A 17,039-nucleotide genomic window follows, 5' to 3' on the forward strand; every position below is an offset into this window, starting at 1 on the left:
AAAAAAAAAAAAGAGATTCAGAATGTTTGTCAAATACCCTTATGTGAGTGGTACTCTTCTGGGTATGCCTGGCCATTTAATTATCTCATGGGAGAGCTATTTTTCTGCAATAAGATAAAATCCAGACCTTGCTGTCATGGCCTTACCACCAACAGACAGTAGAAGGGAAACAGTGCAGAGTTAAACACAGAGAGCCTGGTGGTATCTCTGACAAATCTATTTCCCTCTTCCTTCTACTCTGTGCTTTGATAGAGTATTGCACACACATATGTCACCCCTCACTTCAATAGTGGGAAAATGAAAAAGGACCAACCCCAGAGGCCATTTAGAAAAAGGACCATAGGGAGTTCCCGTCATGACACAGTGGTTAACGAATCCGACTAGGAACCATGAGGTTTCGTGTTTGATCCCTGGCCTGGCTCAGTGGGTTAAGGATCTGGCATTGCCATGAGCTGTGGTGTAGGTCACAGACGCGGCTTGGATCCCGAGTTGCTGTGGCTGTGGTGTAGCTGGCAGCTACAGCTCTGATTTGACCCCTAGCCTGGGAACCTCCATATGCCGTGGGAAGTGGCCCTAGAAAAAGGAAAAAAGACAAAAAAAAAAAAAAAAAGACTATCACCTGGGCCAGGGGCAATAGATGGTTTGGCCTGTGTAGAGAGGAAGAAAGAGCCCAGCACTATTTAAAGACCTTCTAACCAGGCTCAGAAATAATTTACAAAAGGGAATCAAGTCATCCTGAGTGAATGTTGTTATTTCATGGCTAGTCTGAGAAACACAAATTTTCTTTGAGAAAGAGCTATAGCTGCTCTTCTGAATCTCAGTCATTGAAAGATCCAATCACTTTTTAAGAGTCTCTGTGGCTGCCAGTTACATGCAAATGAGCAATGGATTGCCAAAGTGGGACCCAAACTAACCAGAACTTAAAAATCCCTGAGGACTTTTTGTTTTCCTTCTAAGGCCTAGATCCAGCTGGACCTAACTTCGAGTATGCAGAAGCTCCAAGCCGCCTTTCTCCCGACGACGCAGATTTCGTAGACGTCTTACACACATTCACCAGAGGGTCACCTGGCCGAAGTATTGGCATCCAGAAACCAGTAGGGCATGTTGACATTTATCCCAATGGAGGCACTTTCCAACCAGGGTGTAACATTGGGGAAGCCATCCGTGTGATTGCAGAGAGAGGCCTTGGAGGTAAACTGGATTTAGAAGCTATTTAAATGTAAATTTCGTTCTTCACTCTTGTTGACCCAGGGCCCTATCCATTTTCCACAAGTATATAGTTTCCTTTGTTTTTTTAAAGAATTTTTTATTATAGCTGATTTACGATATTCTGTCAATTTCCGCTGTTCAGCAGTGACCCAGTCTTACATATATATATATATATATATATATATATATATATATATATATATGATTTTTCTCCTATTATCCTCCAGCATGTTCTCTTGCAAGTGATTGGATATAGTTCCCCGTGCTGTACAGTAGGACCTCATTGCTTATCCATTCTAAATGTAACCGTCTGTGGATTTCCTGTCGTGGCTCAGGAGTAACAAACCTGACGAATATCCATGAGGATTTGGGTTTGATCCCTGGCCTCGCTCAGTGGGTTAAGGATCTGGCGCTGCAGCGAGCTGTGGTGCGAGTCACAGATGCAGCTCAGATCTGGCGTTGTGTTGCCGGGGCTGTGGTATAGGCTGGCAGCTGCAGCTCTAATGCCATCCCTAGCCTGGGAACGTCCGTATGCCGCAGGTGCAGCTCTAAAAAGAACACAAATAAATAAATGGAATAGTTTTGCGTCTACTAACCCCCAAATCCCGGTCCATCCCATTCCCTCTACAGAGTTTTAATGTACACATTTACCCAAGCTATCTTTCTGAGGCCATCTATCACATTCAGCATGATCACTTCAGAGCCTTCGTCCTTCCTGTGGTCAGACAGACCGACGTTTCCTCTTATATTATAAACTACATTGACTACTGCACTTGCAGCAGTAAAAGAAAAAAAAGTGAGATTTAGACAAGAAAACTGCACTGCCTTGGATAAGGTGTTATCTTTGAATACAGTTGTAAAACCAGTCCAGTTCTTAAGAATTTTACTGAAAGTAAAGGACATGTTAACTAGCCTACATTTCTTTTGTTAGCCTTTTAAAGAAATACACAACTCAGAAACAAATTGCCTTTCTCTGAGAATAAATAGTCCACATTTTAAAGAAGAAAATGCAATGTTAAGTTTCAATATTTACCTTCATAATCATATTAGCTTGTATTGATTTTATGATTAGTTTTCAGGGAACTTTGCATACTTTGTGGACAGTGAGACCCAGCTGTTGTCAATATGCTCAGGTGTTCCGGGCACACGTTATAGAAATGACAGCAATTATGCTATAAGTACTGATATTATTACCATTTCCAATTGTTATAAAAGCTTATGGTAGTAGGTGCACTTTGATAACATTGCTGATTAGGTCAAAAATTCGTTTAATGTAAAAATCATGGGCAGTGATACACCCCTTAATTATACATAATATCTCTGATAAAATAACTATTAATTTAACCATTATGCCCTTTATGATGTGGTTTCTAGAAGTATGTTTCTAGGAGCCTCTGGAAGTATTACATGCTTTCAATACAAGAGAAGGGTGTGATAAACTGGGGGAAAACAACTTCTATCTTGGATGTCTCTTATCATATGCTCTTATTTATGCTTCGTAAACATACAAATAGAAGAGAGCAGACATGTCAGACGTTCCCTGTAAATTTGCAGATTTGACACTCTCGGGAGTATGTGAAAAGCTGCCACTATGGGTACCTCCCTAAAAAAGAATACTTCCTGAAATAGGACCTATAATCCAGGAGTCACAGGACAAGATCCTGGGATCATTTTATGTTAACATCACACCTCAACTGCTTTAGACATGCAAGAGGAAACTCACATTGTGGACTGTCACGGACTTGAAATGTTCTTCACGTCTCCTTTTCTCCAGATGTGGACCAGCTCGTGAAGTGCTCCCATGAGCGCTCCATCCATCTCTTCATCGACTCTCTGTTGAATGAAGAAAATCCTAGTAAGGCCTACCGGTGCAATTCAAAGGAAGCCTTTGAGAAAGGGCTCTGCCTGAGTTGCAGAAAGAACCGTTGCAACAACTTGGGCTATGAGATCAATAAGGTCAGAGCCAAAAGAAGCAGCAAAATGTACCTGAAGACTCGTGCTCAGATGCCCTACAAAGGTAGGCTGGAGACGGTGGTGAAGAGGAAAACTGATTTGCTCCTGTGTTCTGACGCACTCTTTGCATCACATGTACTGATGCTGCCCATTGCAACGGAGATGATAAAACGATGTTGCTGGAGTTCCCATTGTGGCTCAGTGGGTTATGAACCCGACTAATAAACATGAGGATGAGGGTTCGATCCTGGCCTCGCTCAGCGAGGTTAAGGAACGGGCGTTGCCACAAGCTGTGGTGTAGATCACAGACGTGGCTCGGATCCCATGTTGCTATTGGCTATGGTATAGGCCAGCTGCTATAGCTCTGATTCACCACCTAGCCTGGGAACTTCCAAATGCCATACGTGTGGTCCTTTAAAAACAAAACAAAAAACAAACAAAACCCATGTTGCTAAACCTTGGGTCTTCACCTGCATTTCTGTTGGTAGAGAGGGAGTTATACTGATCCACTTAAGTGAAGGCCCTAATTCCCCTTGCCAGTCAGGCCTGGGACAAAAGTGCATTCCATTATGCAGCAGCTCTGCTTGCCACCAGCCTCTGTACTTGTGACTGTTAGCATGGGCCATGACATTTAGTACCAGGCTCTGAGTTGGCTTGAAACCTTTCATCCAGGGTCAGCAAACTATGGCTCCGTGGGCCAAATCCAACCCACCATTTGCTTTTGTAATTATAGTTTTACTCAAATATAACCACACCAATTTGTTTCTGTGTTAACTGAGGTGGCCTTCATGCCACCACAGCAGAGTTGAGTAGTTGGGACAGAGACTGTTCGGCTCACAGAGCCTAAAAGATTTACTCTCCGGTCCTTGACAGAAAGTGTCCTCCAAGTCCTAAAGTTTGTTTTAAGTAAAGGAAAGAACCACCTGTATTTTAAAACACAACTAGGAGTTGCTGCTGTAGCCCAGTGGGTTAAGGATCTGGTATTACAGCAACTGCAGCATGGGTTGAAGCTCCTGTTCCAATCTTGGCCCAGGAACTTCCATATGCCACAGGTGCGCTCAAAAAAGAAAAAAAAAAAAAAAAGATATTCCCATTTCATCATGAATTTGTTCACAGTTGCATTTCAAACTTGGCAGCTTGTTCAGAGCAAGAACTGCAGGAATTAAGGGGGAGACAGGAGAGGAGATAATCAGATAAATCTAGCAAGAGCAGCTAATATCAGAAAGGCCAGCTTATCTGGGGTCCAGATAGACATAGGATGTAAGAGAGGGCATTGAAGAACAGTTTCCCAAAGTAAAATATATTCAATAGAGGCACCCATTTTATGCCTCTTTTTGGCTGTGACTGAGGCCTAGGAGTTAAGGAGCTGGCATTGTCACTGCTATAGCTTGGGTCACTGTTGTGGCGCAGGTTCAACCCCTGGCCTGGGAAGTTCCACATGTCACAGACGTGGCCAAAAAAAAAAAAAGCAAAGCAAAGCAATCTTTCCAAGCCACACTTAGAGTCTTTTGTGAACAGTTCCTGTTGATCTCTAGTAAGATGTGGTCTGTTGTTCAGAATTGCCTGCTTCTTGGGGCTGTAGGGTTTCCATAAAGATTAAAAGAATGTGTTCTAATTTCCTCTCTACAGTCTTCCATTACCAAGTAAAGATGCGTTTTTCTGGGACTGAGAGTGATACCCACACCAACCAGGCCTTTGAGATCTCTCTATATGGCACCGTGGCCGAGAGTGAAAACATCCCTTTCACCCTGTGAGTAACCCCATGGCACTGCTACCTGCCTTAACCATTGGTCTGAGGAACAGGAGGAATAGGGCACCTAGAAAAAGGCATATTCAACAAAAAATTTTGTTAAAAGCTCTATGGTGAAAGATGTTCATTACAGTAGGACATATGATAGCATAAATTAGAAGCAAAGCAAGAGCCCAAAACTGAGGCAATGGTTCAGTGAATTGTGGTTGAACAAATCAATAAAATCAATCTAGCCTCTAAAAATGTAACAATAGAAAACTACATAAAAAAGTGGAAGGTAGGGGGTTCCTGTCGTGGCGCAGTGGAAACAAATCTGACTAGGATTCATGAGGATGCAGGTTCGATCTCTAGCTCGCTCAGTGGGTTAAGGATCCGGTGTTGCCGTGAGCTGTTGTGTAGGTTGCAGATTCGGCTCGGATCCTGCGTTGCTGTGGCCGTGGCATAGGCTGGCGGCTACAGCTCTGATTTGACCCCTAGCCTGGGAACCTCTGTATGCTGCAGGTGCAGTCCAAAAAAAAAAAAAAGTGGAAGGTAAAACATGAAGTGAACAAAGAAATAAATAATAGAGAATCTTATGTACATTATGACAGTAACAAAGTAAACATATGTTCACAAATCAATACAAATTAAATATATGAAAATAATATATCCAAATGATGGACTTATGAATTTTTCCTCTTAAGAATTGTTAAATAGGGAGTTCCCGTCGTGGCGCAGTGGTTAACGAATCCGACTAGGAACCATGAGGTTGCGGGTTCGGTCCCTGCCCTTGCTCAGTGGGTTAACGATCCGGCGTTGCCGTGAGCTGTGGTGTAGGTTGCAGACGTGGCTCGGATCCCGCGTTGCTGTGGCTCTGGCGTAGGCCGGTGGCTACAGCTCCGATTCAACCCCTAGCCTGGGAACCTCCATATGCCGCGGGAGCGGCCCAAGAAATAGCAACAATAACAACAACAACAACCAAAAAGACAAAAGACAAAAAAAAAAAAAGAATTGTTAAATAGTTCATATTGTTAGGATAAGAGTTGGAATACATTGAAGAGGTGTAGAGTGTTTCAAAATAACTTAATGCCATTGACATTCATCTTGTGTATTTTGTTAGACAGTTTTTGCATTTTTAAAATTTCTCCCCAACAAGAAAGCTATTTACATCTTGGGAGGAAGAAGGGGGAAAAAAAAAAAACTGATGTCCAGAACTAACCAGATTTTTTTTTTTTAATTCAGGCCTGAAGTCTCCACAAATAAGACATACTCCTTTCTAATTTACACAGAGGTGGATATTGGAGAGTTGCTAATGTTGAAACTCAAATGGGTCAGTGATTCATACTTCAGCTGGTCCAACTGGTGGAGCAGCCCTGGCTTTGCTATTGAGAAGATCAGAGTGAAGGCAGGAGAGACTCAAAAAAAGTAATTAAATTTACTTTTCTTCATTCCCTTTCAACTCACTCTAATGTCATTGCTTAGAAATTGTATGTCCAGAGCCTCCAACATTCAGGTGAGACTTTAATAACCTTTATCTTTCAAACTTTCTATTACCTAGATAGTTAGACCTGTCATTTTTTAGGAGCGTATTTTTAGTATCATACCAGGTAAGTAATTGTTTCTGCATTTTATGGAAAGAAAACATAAGCCTTGAAATGCCACAGTGCTCAAGTGAAAGCTGAGATGGGAAGTCAGGAATCTCAGATTCTCGTTTAGCACCATTTCCTGCAAGCACAAAACATGCAGAGAACCTCAGAGAAGCCTCTTTGACATTTCGAGATTAAAACCAACAACTTCAAGAAGGAAGAGATTATCTTGGAATGCCCTCTCCATCACCCCACTCCACATGCATCGATACAATGAGTTGCAGGAGATCCCACTGTGGTACAGTGGGATCTGCAGCATCTCTGGCAGCGCCTGGCCACAGGTTCAATCCCTGGCCCGGCACAGTGGGTTAAAGGTCTGACATTGTTGCACCTTCAGCTTGGATCTGATCCTTGGCCCAGGCACTCCAAATGCTGTGGGGCGGCCAAAAGAGAAAAAAATAATTAATTAAATGAACGGCGTAGAGAGCCCCATAGGATTTAAAACTGTCATACTAAATGTACAGGGAACTTGCAAACTATAGTAGGCCATGACTGTGAATAAAAATGCCTCTTTAAATTAGGATTGATAATGTATTTCTCCTTTGTCTTTTTTTTTTTTGCTTTTTTTTAGGGCTGCACCCACTGCACATGGAACTTCCCATGCTAGGGGTCGAACTGGACCTGCAGCTGCCAGTCTACGCCACAGCCACAGCAACTCAGGGTCCGAGCCGCGTCTGCGACATACACCACAGCTCATGGCAACGCTGCATCTTTAACCCACTGAACGAGGCCAGGGATGGAACCCGCATCTTCATGGATCATAGTCAGAATCATTAACCAATGAACCACGATGGGAACACCCTGTCATTTTTTTTTTTTTTATAACCGAAAAAGGGGTGGGGAAAAGTTGTGAATGGAGAAGCTATACAGAGTATTTGTTTGTCCAGCAGGGCCAGTTGAAGGCTGGCTTGTGAATTCCTTAAGGCAGACACTAAGAAGTGGTAAAGTTGTTCCTGCATCATCTTTAGGTGAAAGCTTGTATGTTAAGCCTACTCCAGGCTTATCTGTATACCTGTCTGTATTGATTAAGTAGCTTTATTGCTGAACAGTGGGTAAAGCCCTCAAATAACCTGTTGACCAGAATGGCCTGAGTACAAACAGTTCATTACTGGAAACACCAAAGCAATCAGAACAATCACACAGGATTTAAACAGCCCTGACTGAACCATTTATTTATTTATTTATTTTGTCTTTTTGCCTTTTCTAGGGCCGCACTTGTGGCATATGGAGGTTCCCAGGCTAGGGGTCGAATCGGAACTGTAGCCACCGGCCTACACCAGAGCCACAGCAACGTGGGATCCCAGCGGCGTCTGCGACCTACACCCTGGCTCACGGCAACACCAGATCCCCAACCCACTGAGCAAGGCCAGGGATCGAACCCACAACCTCATGGTTCCTAGTCGGGTTCATTAACCACTGAGCCACAACGGGAACTCCAGAACCATTTATTTTTGAACAGTTATTTTTCTTGTTCCAGTACGGTATGTTCACATCCATTTTTTTCCACAGGGTGATCTTCTGTTCCCGGGAGAAGAAGTCTCACCTGCAGAAAGGAAAGTCCTCTGTGGTGTTTGTGAAATGCCACGACAAGTCTCTGAATAGAAAGTCTGGCTGGTGAGCATCATGGGCTAAGCTCTCTGGGTGTCTTGAATTTGCACTCCAAGGGCTGCAGTGCTTCCTGCATTGCCCTTCAGCCCTCAACTAAAGGCTTGGATTGAGTCATCTGATGAGAACTTCTGGGTGGTCTTTCATACACACAAGATTGATCCATTTGCTCCCTCTATTTTCTTTCTGTTCTTTTTGCCAGCTCTGACCTTCACCCCAAGTGACCTTTTAAGATTTCGTATTACCTCTTGAACTATCCCAAAATCTTCATGTCTGCTTTTTCCTGCACTGCAACCTTGCTACCTTTACACACCCCGGGTGCAGGCATACAATCCTGTTAGTAGCCGTCCTTGCGGCTGTGAGTACAGCTCATCCCAGGCTGTTCTCACGGGAGCAGAACCACAGTTACATCCAGAGTCCTTCCTGATTCTGCGCATGCCAGCAGATTCCAGGCCAGAGAGCCAAAGGGGCAGCCATCAAGCATCCATCTCAAAACCCCCAAAGAAGGAAAGCTAATGGACTTAGTGTTTCGGAGACTGTTCCCTTTCCATCTCGAAACAACTGCCTGGCTCTTTTCTACCTGACCTTTAAGGCTAATCCACATGGCAGCTGGCAGCTGAATCTTTCCAGAGCGTCAGCGCTAAGTAGAGACAGAACATGTGACCTTCCCCATTGCCTGCTGAATTCCCAAAGCATTCATTCCTCCTCTCATTCCCCAGCCAGATGCCAAGTGCTAATGGCTTATAGGTATACAGGGGGGAAGCTCAGCTCTTAACATATGAGCCAGTGACACGGGAAACAATGGGAAAGGTTAGTCAGTGTCACCTGGAAATAGAAAAGCCAATGGCTTTTGGTTTGTCTTCTCCCAGTTACATTTATAGACAAAAGTGCAGAAAAGGAATTGCCTAAAAAAAAAGAAAAAAAGAAGAAAAAGTGCCCAATCAAAAAAAAAAAAAAAAAGTATTAAAGGCCCTATGTGGAATATCTCTATTATTTTTCATTTCTATTTGATAATATAGTTTATCCATGGATAATTATGGATTTTGAATAGTTTAGGGAAAATAAGCAAAAAAGATAATGCAGATCATAGGGAAAATAAGCAAAAAAGATAATGCAGATCATTATAACTATCACCCAGGGACCACCCCCAGTTAACATTTTAATGTATATCCTTTCAGACTTTCTCTATGCACATGTGTTTATATTCTTTTATTTTTTACATAGTGGAAGTATGGCCTATATACTTTGAGTGGCAAGATGAAGCCATCTGGATTAAAAATATTTATGTAAGAGCACTCAAGATAAACTTGCAAGGGAGAATAGTTACTGGTTGAGGCAGGCAGGGAGAATAACTGAATTTGTATCTAAGCAAAGGCTGTTCTACTAAGAAGTTCATTGTTTTTTTTTTTTTCCTCATCACAAATCTGAGGCAATTCCACATTTGCTTAAATTCTTTGAAAAGGACTCCTATGTGAAGTTTTACATGTGCCTTTATGTCACATACAAACCTACACAAACACACCTATGCATATACATGCTCCCTAGATCACCCGCAACTTTAAATCTATAAGGTGAATTTTAAAAATACAACTCAAAAAATTAGGCAGTAACTCCAGCTGCTTATAAAGTATTTCTGGTCGTATTATTTATATAAGTCATAAGACTTAGTATATGAGACAGTCCAATGCTACATTCCTTATCTGATTGTAAGATTACTAAGACTACACATATTTAGGAAGCTGTTCTTTTTTTAATATCTGAACTTTCTCTAGAAAGTCATTCTGAATCAGATTTTCTGTAGTTGTTTGCCTCTGTGACTAAATTAAATCTGATAAAAACTTCTCTTTTTCTCATCTTCTGATCATAACACTTCCAAAATTGCATATCACAGGAAAAGAAAAAGCAGATATTTTAGCCAACAAGTTCTAGAAGTAAGAAATCTTCCTAAATTTTGGAGTTCCTGTCGTGGCACAGTGGTTAACGAATCCGACTAGGAACCATGAGGTTGCGGGTTCGGTCCCTGCCCTTGCTTGGTGGGTTAACGATCCGGCATTGCCGTGAGCTGTGGTGTAGGTTGCAGACGTGGCTCGGATCCCACGTTGCTGTGGCTCTGGCGTAGGCCGGTGGCTACGGCTCCGATTCAACCCCTAGCCTGGGAACCTCCATATGCCACGGGAGCGGCCCAAGAAATAGCAACAACAACAACAACAACAACAACAAAACAACAACAAAAAAGACAAAAAGACAAAAAAAAAAAAAAAAAGTAGGAAGAATGAAAAGATGAGGTTGCGGGTTCGGTCCCTGCCCTTGCTCAGTGGGTTAACGATCTGGCGTTGCCGTGAGCTGTGGTGTAGGTTGCAGACGCGGCTCAGATCCTGCGTTGCTGTGGCTCTGGTGTAGGCCGGTGGCTATAGCTCCGATTGGACCCCTAGCCTGGGAACCTCCATATGCCGCGGGAGTGGCCCAAAGAAATAGCAAAAAGACAAAAAAAAAAAAAAAAAAAAAAAGGAAATTTTCCTAAATTTTGAAATCACTTGGTTCAGTCCTTGAAAATGATATGCCTTATCAGAACATGGCTAAGTAAATATTAGAGCGTCCTTCATTCCTACGAGCCTGCCACTTCCTCTGATTCCTTATCCACATTTCCCCTGGGTTTATTCTCACAACCTTTGTTCAGAATTTCCAGTTGAATACTTATTCATTGTGAAGGTAGTGGAGGAGGGGAGCGGGGGAGGGAGAGGGTTGTAAAACAGTAGGCAGGTCATAAATTGTCGTGCTTCCTCTGTTTTCTCTCAGAAACTGAGCAAATGTACAGAAGAAGGAACAGCACGTGGAGTCTATGAAGAACAAAACAAATTTTACAAAAGATGCCCAGTGCTTTGGGAGATTAAAAGTGAATTTTCCCGAGTATTAATCCCAGCTCTAGCCTTATTAGTTATTTTAGGAGACAGTCTTAAACATTAAAAATGTGGCTACTTCAGTTTGAGGAGAGAGTGGCCAAATGACACATCTTCCAACATTAGAAAACAGCAGATATGAAAAGCACTGCATTCTGTCCTTTGGGAAAGAAAGAAGAATTGTTTGGGCTTGTGGTAAAATAATCAGCGGTCTTTGTGTAGTAAGTTTAGCCGTAGCCTAAAATTGATGAGAACCTCATACTTTAATTGGAATTCTGCATTTTTCAGACTGATACCTTCTCAAAATTGTCTTCAAGTCTAAATATAGAAGGTGATTTTTTTATAGCCTGAGTTGGACCCATGTACTTAATTGTCAAAATACTTTCTTGGAATGAATCTTCTCTTGCCATTGGGATGTAGCCTAGGAGTTAACCAGGAACTAGTAACTTGGAGAGAGGAAGGGAAAACAGAGTTGATAAAGCACTGAAGCTTTAAACACTCTTGCAGTTGGTTGCATCATAACTAAGTTACAAATTAAAGGAGATATAAAAGTTAGATCAATTAAATCTTAAGAGGCTTTGCAGTTTATTGGTCAGTCTTTTCCCTTCATTTTTTTTTTGCTTTGTCTCAAATTGTATTTTAACGATGTTCTTTGGGTAGGCATTTAAAATGAGCCTGTTATCATCATCTGACACATAATTTTAACTATAGAGAAAGAAATTGGTAGCATAATTTTATTATCAGATTGTCAAAATTACATTCGTTGATTTGAAATCCTTTAATATATGATGGTTACTGTTCAATTTTAGGCTTACTTCAGCCATACTTCAGTCAGTTTTTGAGCATGTTTTTCTTCTCTAATTTTGATAAGATAACGTGTTCAAGGTCAAATTTTGCATCATGCAAACTCCTACAAATTTTGGGCAAGGATTGTTTTTACAATAGGAAAGTTGGGAGCTCCATCGTGGCCCAGGGGTTAACGAACCCGACTAGCATCCATGAGGATGTGGGTTTGATCCCTGGCCCTGCTCAGTGGGTTACGGATCCAGCGTTGCCATGAGCTGTGGTCTAGGTCCCACATGCAGCTCAGATCCCGAGTTGCTGTGGCTGTGGTGTAGGCCAGTGGCTACAGCTCTGATTGGACCCCTAGCCTGGGAACTTCCATATGCCGTGGGTGCAGCCCTAAAAAGACAAAAGAAAGAAAGAAAAGTTACTGGGATACATTCATAAACAGTGCTTAAAACCATTGTGGGCAATTAAAAGAATTCTCAATTGCTATAACCACGTGAAATGTCACGAGAGTTGTTGGTTTTAACAACTAGTCGAGAGTGAATGAACGATTATTTATAAACTAGATCTCCTATTTTCAGAATGCTTTTCTACATATTAATACAAAATGGTAAAGAGGTCAAAGGTCTCAGAGGCTATTGCTGGGAATCCAAACTGAATGTGTGTGGGTGTCTGAACACTTATTCATGTATGAAGCCCCACATGTATGATTATTCCTCAGCATAGCTTGGAAGGTCAGCGATCAAGAGCTGAACTAGAACACGTTGGAGTAGAAATTGTTCCAGTGGTGCCAGAACTTCGGCCCTTCCTCTGAGAAATAGGGTTGTGCCTGTACAAAGTAGGATGAATGTTGTGATTGACATCTGCCAGCTTGGAATGAATTCTCTCTAAAAATAAAATGTTGTGCGATTTGTTGTTGGCATCCCCCTTTGTTGCTAATTCATTAATTCTCTGGATTTGGGTTTGGACCAAGGGTGCATCAATTGAAGAAAATTGAAATCAGTGTCTGGCCCTGGGAAGTCTGGCTTCTACAAATATATATATTTGAGCGATGCTATGCCTTGAAATGTTATTTATTAGCTGTAAATATATATGTGTCTGTGTAAAGGGAAATTGTACATATTGGAAGGGTCGCGGGTATCTGCATTTATAGATAATTGGTGCTAACTTTGTACGTGTCTTTATCAGTGACAGGCTCACTGAACCAACTTACCCTTATGAAGTCATACAATAAAATGGGCTTAAAAAGAAAAAACCCACAAAACTTTACATAACTATGTGAAGAAATGGAATCTGCTTTTAATAAAATTAACAACATTTTACTACAACACTAAGTCATTATTTTGTATCATTTAACCCCCTTAAAAAAGAAATTTATTCTCAGGGCAGATTCATTCAGCCAATTTTTACTGAGTAATACACAGGACTTTCCTTGCCTGTAGGATACTTTTTCACAAGTAAAATAGACTGAGATACCATTTCTGGAATACAGTGTCTCTGTTTCTGAGGTCAAATGAGTGGCATTTTTGCAATAAAATGAACTATATGGGATGGGGGTGCATTTTTTTTAGACGTTTCCTTTGGATTGTCTTGATAATGAAAAAGAACAGCATAATTTCCGTGTAACTAAGTGGAGATTGCTTCTTAGTACAATCAGTACTTAGTACTCCTGCACCAACTTCTAAGGCAGGGATTTCCCCTTCTGGGATTCAGGATAACTTCATTACTGGTTTGGTTTCTCAGCCCACATCTTCTTCATTTAAACTGTTATGGATCATATTTATTTTTGTTTTTCTGGTTACCCTAAACTAAAATGAGATGGCCTCATAAAATCTGCAATGACCCCTTAAGAAATAGACAGTTAGTTGATAATGTTCTAGACACAGTCCCTGTTTTGTTTATTAAGAAATGTCTTTTGGGGAGTTCCCTTCATGGCTCAGTAGTAATGAACCCGACTGGTATCCATGAGGATGTGAGTTTGATCCCTGGCCTCCCACAGAGAGTAAGGATCCGGCATTGCTGTGAGCTGCGGTGTAGGCTGGCAGCGGCAGCTCCGATTCAACCCCTAGCCTGGAAATTTACCTATGCCACAGGTGCAGCCCTAAAAAGCCAAAAAAAAAAAAAAAAAAAAAAAAAAGAAAGAAAGAAAAAAGAAAAAAGGCAAAATCTTTTGGAAAAAAAGAATTATTATATCTGAATGGCACCATCCAATAAGTTATGCTTATCAGTTACTTCTGAAATAACCCAAGCTTCTAACCTACATTACTAGAAGCATTCAGACTCTGACCACTGAATTTCAGAAATGCAGTATCTGTGCCTGATTGTCTCCTTTCCATTCTTTAAGTGTTAAATAATTAAAGAATGCAGTCAAGAATATTGTAATTACTTTGTAAGTCTTGTGATTACTAGACTTATCATGGTAATCATTTCATAATGAAGTCTGGAGTTTACCCGAGTCTTTGGGTACTGATCACTGCGTGTGTGGGTGTGTGTGTGTGTACATGTGCATGCTTGTATATGTGTGTGAGAAAGAGAGAGGAAAGAACCATTGAAAAAGAATAGAGGAATTCCCTGTTGGTACAGTGGGTTAAGGATCCAGCATTGTCACTGCAGTGGTACAGATATAAACCCTGGCTCGGGAACTTCCACATGTCCTGGTCTGGTGAAAAAATAAAAGCGTTTTTTTAAAAACTAATAAAATAAAAATTAAATTTAAAGAAATGAAAGGAATAAATAAAAAATTACCTGTATCTCTCACACAGGAATAAAATAATGCCCGTCTCCAACTCACAAACTAGAAAAACCTCATAATTAGTAAGTTATCAAGTAGAATACACAAAAGAGCTCTACCTCAACAAAAATAGCTCTAAAATAAACACTTCACTGGTCCTGTCATCGCAGTTTAAAAACACGCCCCAAAGTCTAAAACTGTTTCCAAGAACCTGTATCCTAGAACAAGGCTAAAGACTATTTATAGAAATAAGAATCTTGAACACCCACTAAGGCAAAATTTACAAATGTACCAAATCAAAACTTAACAAGGATGCAAAAGGCAGAAAAACAAAATCCATAACTAAAAAGAAAAAAATAAAATAAAAAGCAGAATGACAGGAGTTCCTGTTGTGGCTCAGGGGAAATGAATCTGACTAGTATCCATGAGGACTTGGGTTCCATCCCTGGCCTCACTCAGTGGATTAAGGATCTGGTGTTGCTGTGAGCAATGGTGTAGGTTGCAGAGGCAGCTCCGATCTGGCGTTGCAGTGTCTGTGGTGTAGGCCGGTGGCTACAGCTCCAATTTGACCTCTAGCCTGGGAACCTCCATATGCCTCTGCTGCAGCCCTAAAAAGACCAAAAAAACCAAACCAAACCAAAACAAAACTAGAATGACAGAATGAGTAGTCTAGGACAATAAGACAATTATAATGACTCTATTTCTTATGTACAAAGGGCTAGAGATAAGATCGAGCATGTTAAGTAGAAACATGGAAACTTTTTAAAATTTTTATTAGGAGTTCCCGTTGTGGCTCAGTGGTTAACGAATCCGACTAGGAACCATGAGGTTGCAGGTTCGGTCCCTGCCCTTGCTCAGTGGGTTAAGGATCCGGTGTTGCCGTGAGCTGTGGTGTAGGTTGCAGACATGGTTCAGATCCTGCATTGCTGTGGCTGTGGTGTAGGCTGGCGGCTGCAGCTCCAATTCGACCCCTAGCCTGGGAACCTCCATATGCTGCGGGAAGCGGCCCTAGAAAAGGCAAAAAGACAAAAAAAAAAAAAAATTATTAAAGTATAGTTGATTTACAATGCTGTGCCAAATTCTACTGTACAGCAATGTGACCCAGTCATACATATATACGCATTCCCTTTCTTATATTATTTTTCATCATAGTCTATCCCATCATGGTCTATCCCATGGAACTGGATAGAGTTCCCTGTGCTGTACAGTAGGACCTCATTGCCCGTCCACTCAAAATGTCATAGTTTGCATCTACTAACCCCAAACTCCATTGGAAGTTTTGAAAAAGTCGCATGTGGAAGTGCCCAGGCCAGGAATGAAACCCTCACTGCAGCAGTGACCTGAGCTACAGCAGTAACAATTCTGGATCCTTGTCTGTGGAAGCTTTTTAAGAAATAATCAAACATTTGGAAGTTCCTGTTGTGGTGCAGTGGAAACAAATCTGACTAGTATCCATGAGGGTGTGGGTTCAATCCCTGGCCATGCTCAGTTGGTCGGGGATCTGGTGTTGCTGTGAGCTGTGGTGAAGGTTAAAGATGCAGCTCGGATCCCAAGTTGCTGTGGCGGTGGTATAGGTTGGCAACTGCAGCTCTGATTCCATCCCTAGCCTGGGAACTTCCATATGCCACAGGTGTGGCCCTAAAAAGCAAAACAGAACAGAACAAAAAACTCTCAGTTGCTAAGCTGAGACAATTCCTCTTTAGCCAAAGGTGAAACGCAAAGATTTCACAGTCCAAATTCATTCCTAGGACACAATAGGAGCTTCTACAGGCGATAAAGTCAACAATAAGATCTGCAAAATTTGGTCATATAAGCCAAAAATGGCGAAATTTTCTTTAGTTTCTGTGTTCCCAGAGTGGGCTACTGTGGCAACAGAAATCATGTCATGGATAAGATGCTGAGGATTGACACATGACCTGCTCCTGAAATCTAGAGGCTATTGTTCCTCCCATGCATCTTCTTTTCTGATCCTTGTCAGAATCCTACGAGCTTGGCATCCTCGCCTCAGTATAGATGAGCAAAGGTAATGGCCAAAGTCCAGTCACATCACCAGAATGTGGCTGCCTGGAGATGTAGCCCCAAGACCACCTCCTGAGTGGAACTTAGTTAAATCAAAATTATGGACTCTTTAAGCCCCTCAATGGTGGCCTAATGGTCCAAATTTCAGGTCAATGGAACTGGGATAAGTAGCGAGACAATAAGTCCTTTTATTTCTCTAATTCAACCAATTAATTCTTCATTCATCTAAGATAGAAGCTCCCAGACAACAGGGCCTCTACTCTTTCCCCAAAGCTTTTTACTCTGACTTCTACTGCTTTGCTCATGTTGCCCTCCCTGCCAAGAATAACCACCCTATCTTCTCTATACTCTTTTTTTTTTTTTTGGTCTTGTCTAGGGCCGCACCCATAGCATATGGAGGTTCCCAGGCTAGGGGTCTAATCAGAGCTGTAGCCACCAGCCTAGCCAGAGCCACAGCAACG

At 41.7% G+C, this 17,039-nt stretch overlaps 1 protein-coding gene across 3 annotated transcripts in view; it reads left to right on the plus strand.

The window, feature by feature from the left end:
* LPL (lipoprotein lipase) overlaps positions 1–13,156 on the plus strand; it is a 31,537-nt gene extending 18,381 nt beyond the window's left edge. Inside the window, exons 5-10 of one of the 3 annotated variants that reach the window (XR_014825732.1) lie at positions 958–1,191; positions 2,984–3,226; positions 4,792–4,912; positions 6,134–6,316; positions 8,047–10,265; positions 10,515–13,156. Coding sequence is in view for 1 of the 3 variants with exons in the window: in NM_214286.1 (NP_999451.1) it covers positions 958–1,191; positions 2,984–3,226; positions 4,792–4,912; positions 6,134–6,316; positions 8,047–8,151; position 10,939 (887 nt within the window). In the remaining 2 variants the exon portion in view is untranslated. 3 annotated transcript variants of the gene reach the window in all.
* The last annotated feature ends 3,883 nt before the right edge of the window (positions 13,157–17,039 follow it).

The sequence above is a fragment of the Sus scrofa genome, chromosome 14, assembly GCF_054392235.1.
Source record: "Sus scrofa isolate SSC_HxYL_T2T_F1_AM1 chromosome 14, Sscrofa_HxYL_maternal_Yorkshire_Landrace_v2.0, whole genome shotgun sequence".
Lineage (NCBI taxonomy): Eukaryota > Metazoa > Chordata > Mammalia > Artiodactyla > Suidae > Sus > Sus scrofa.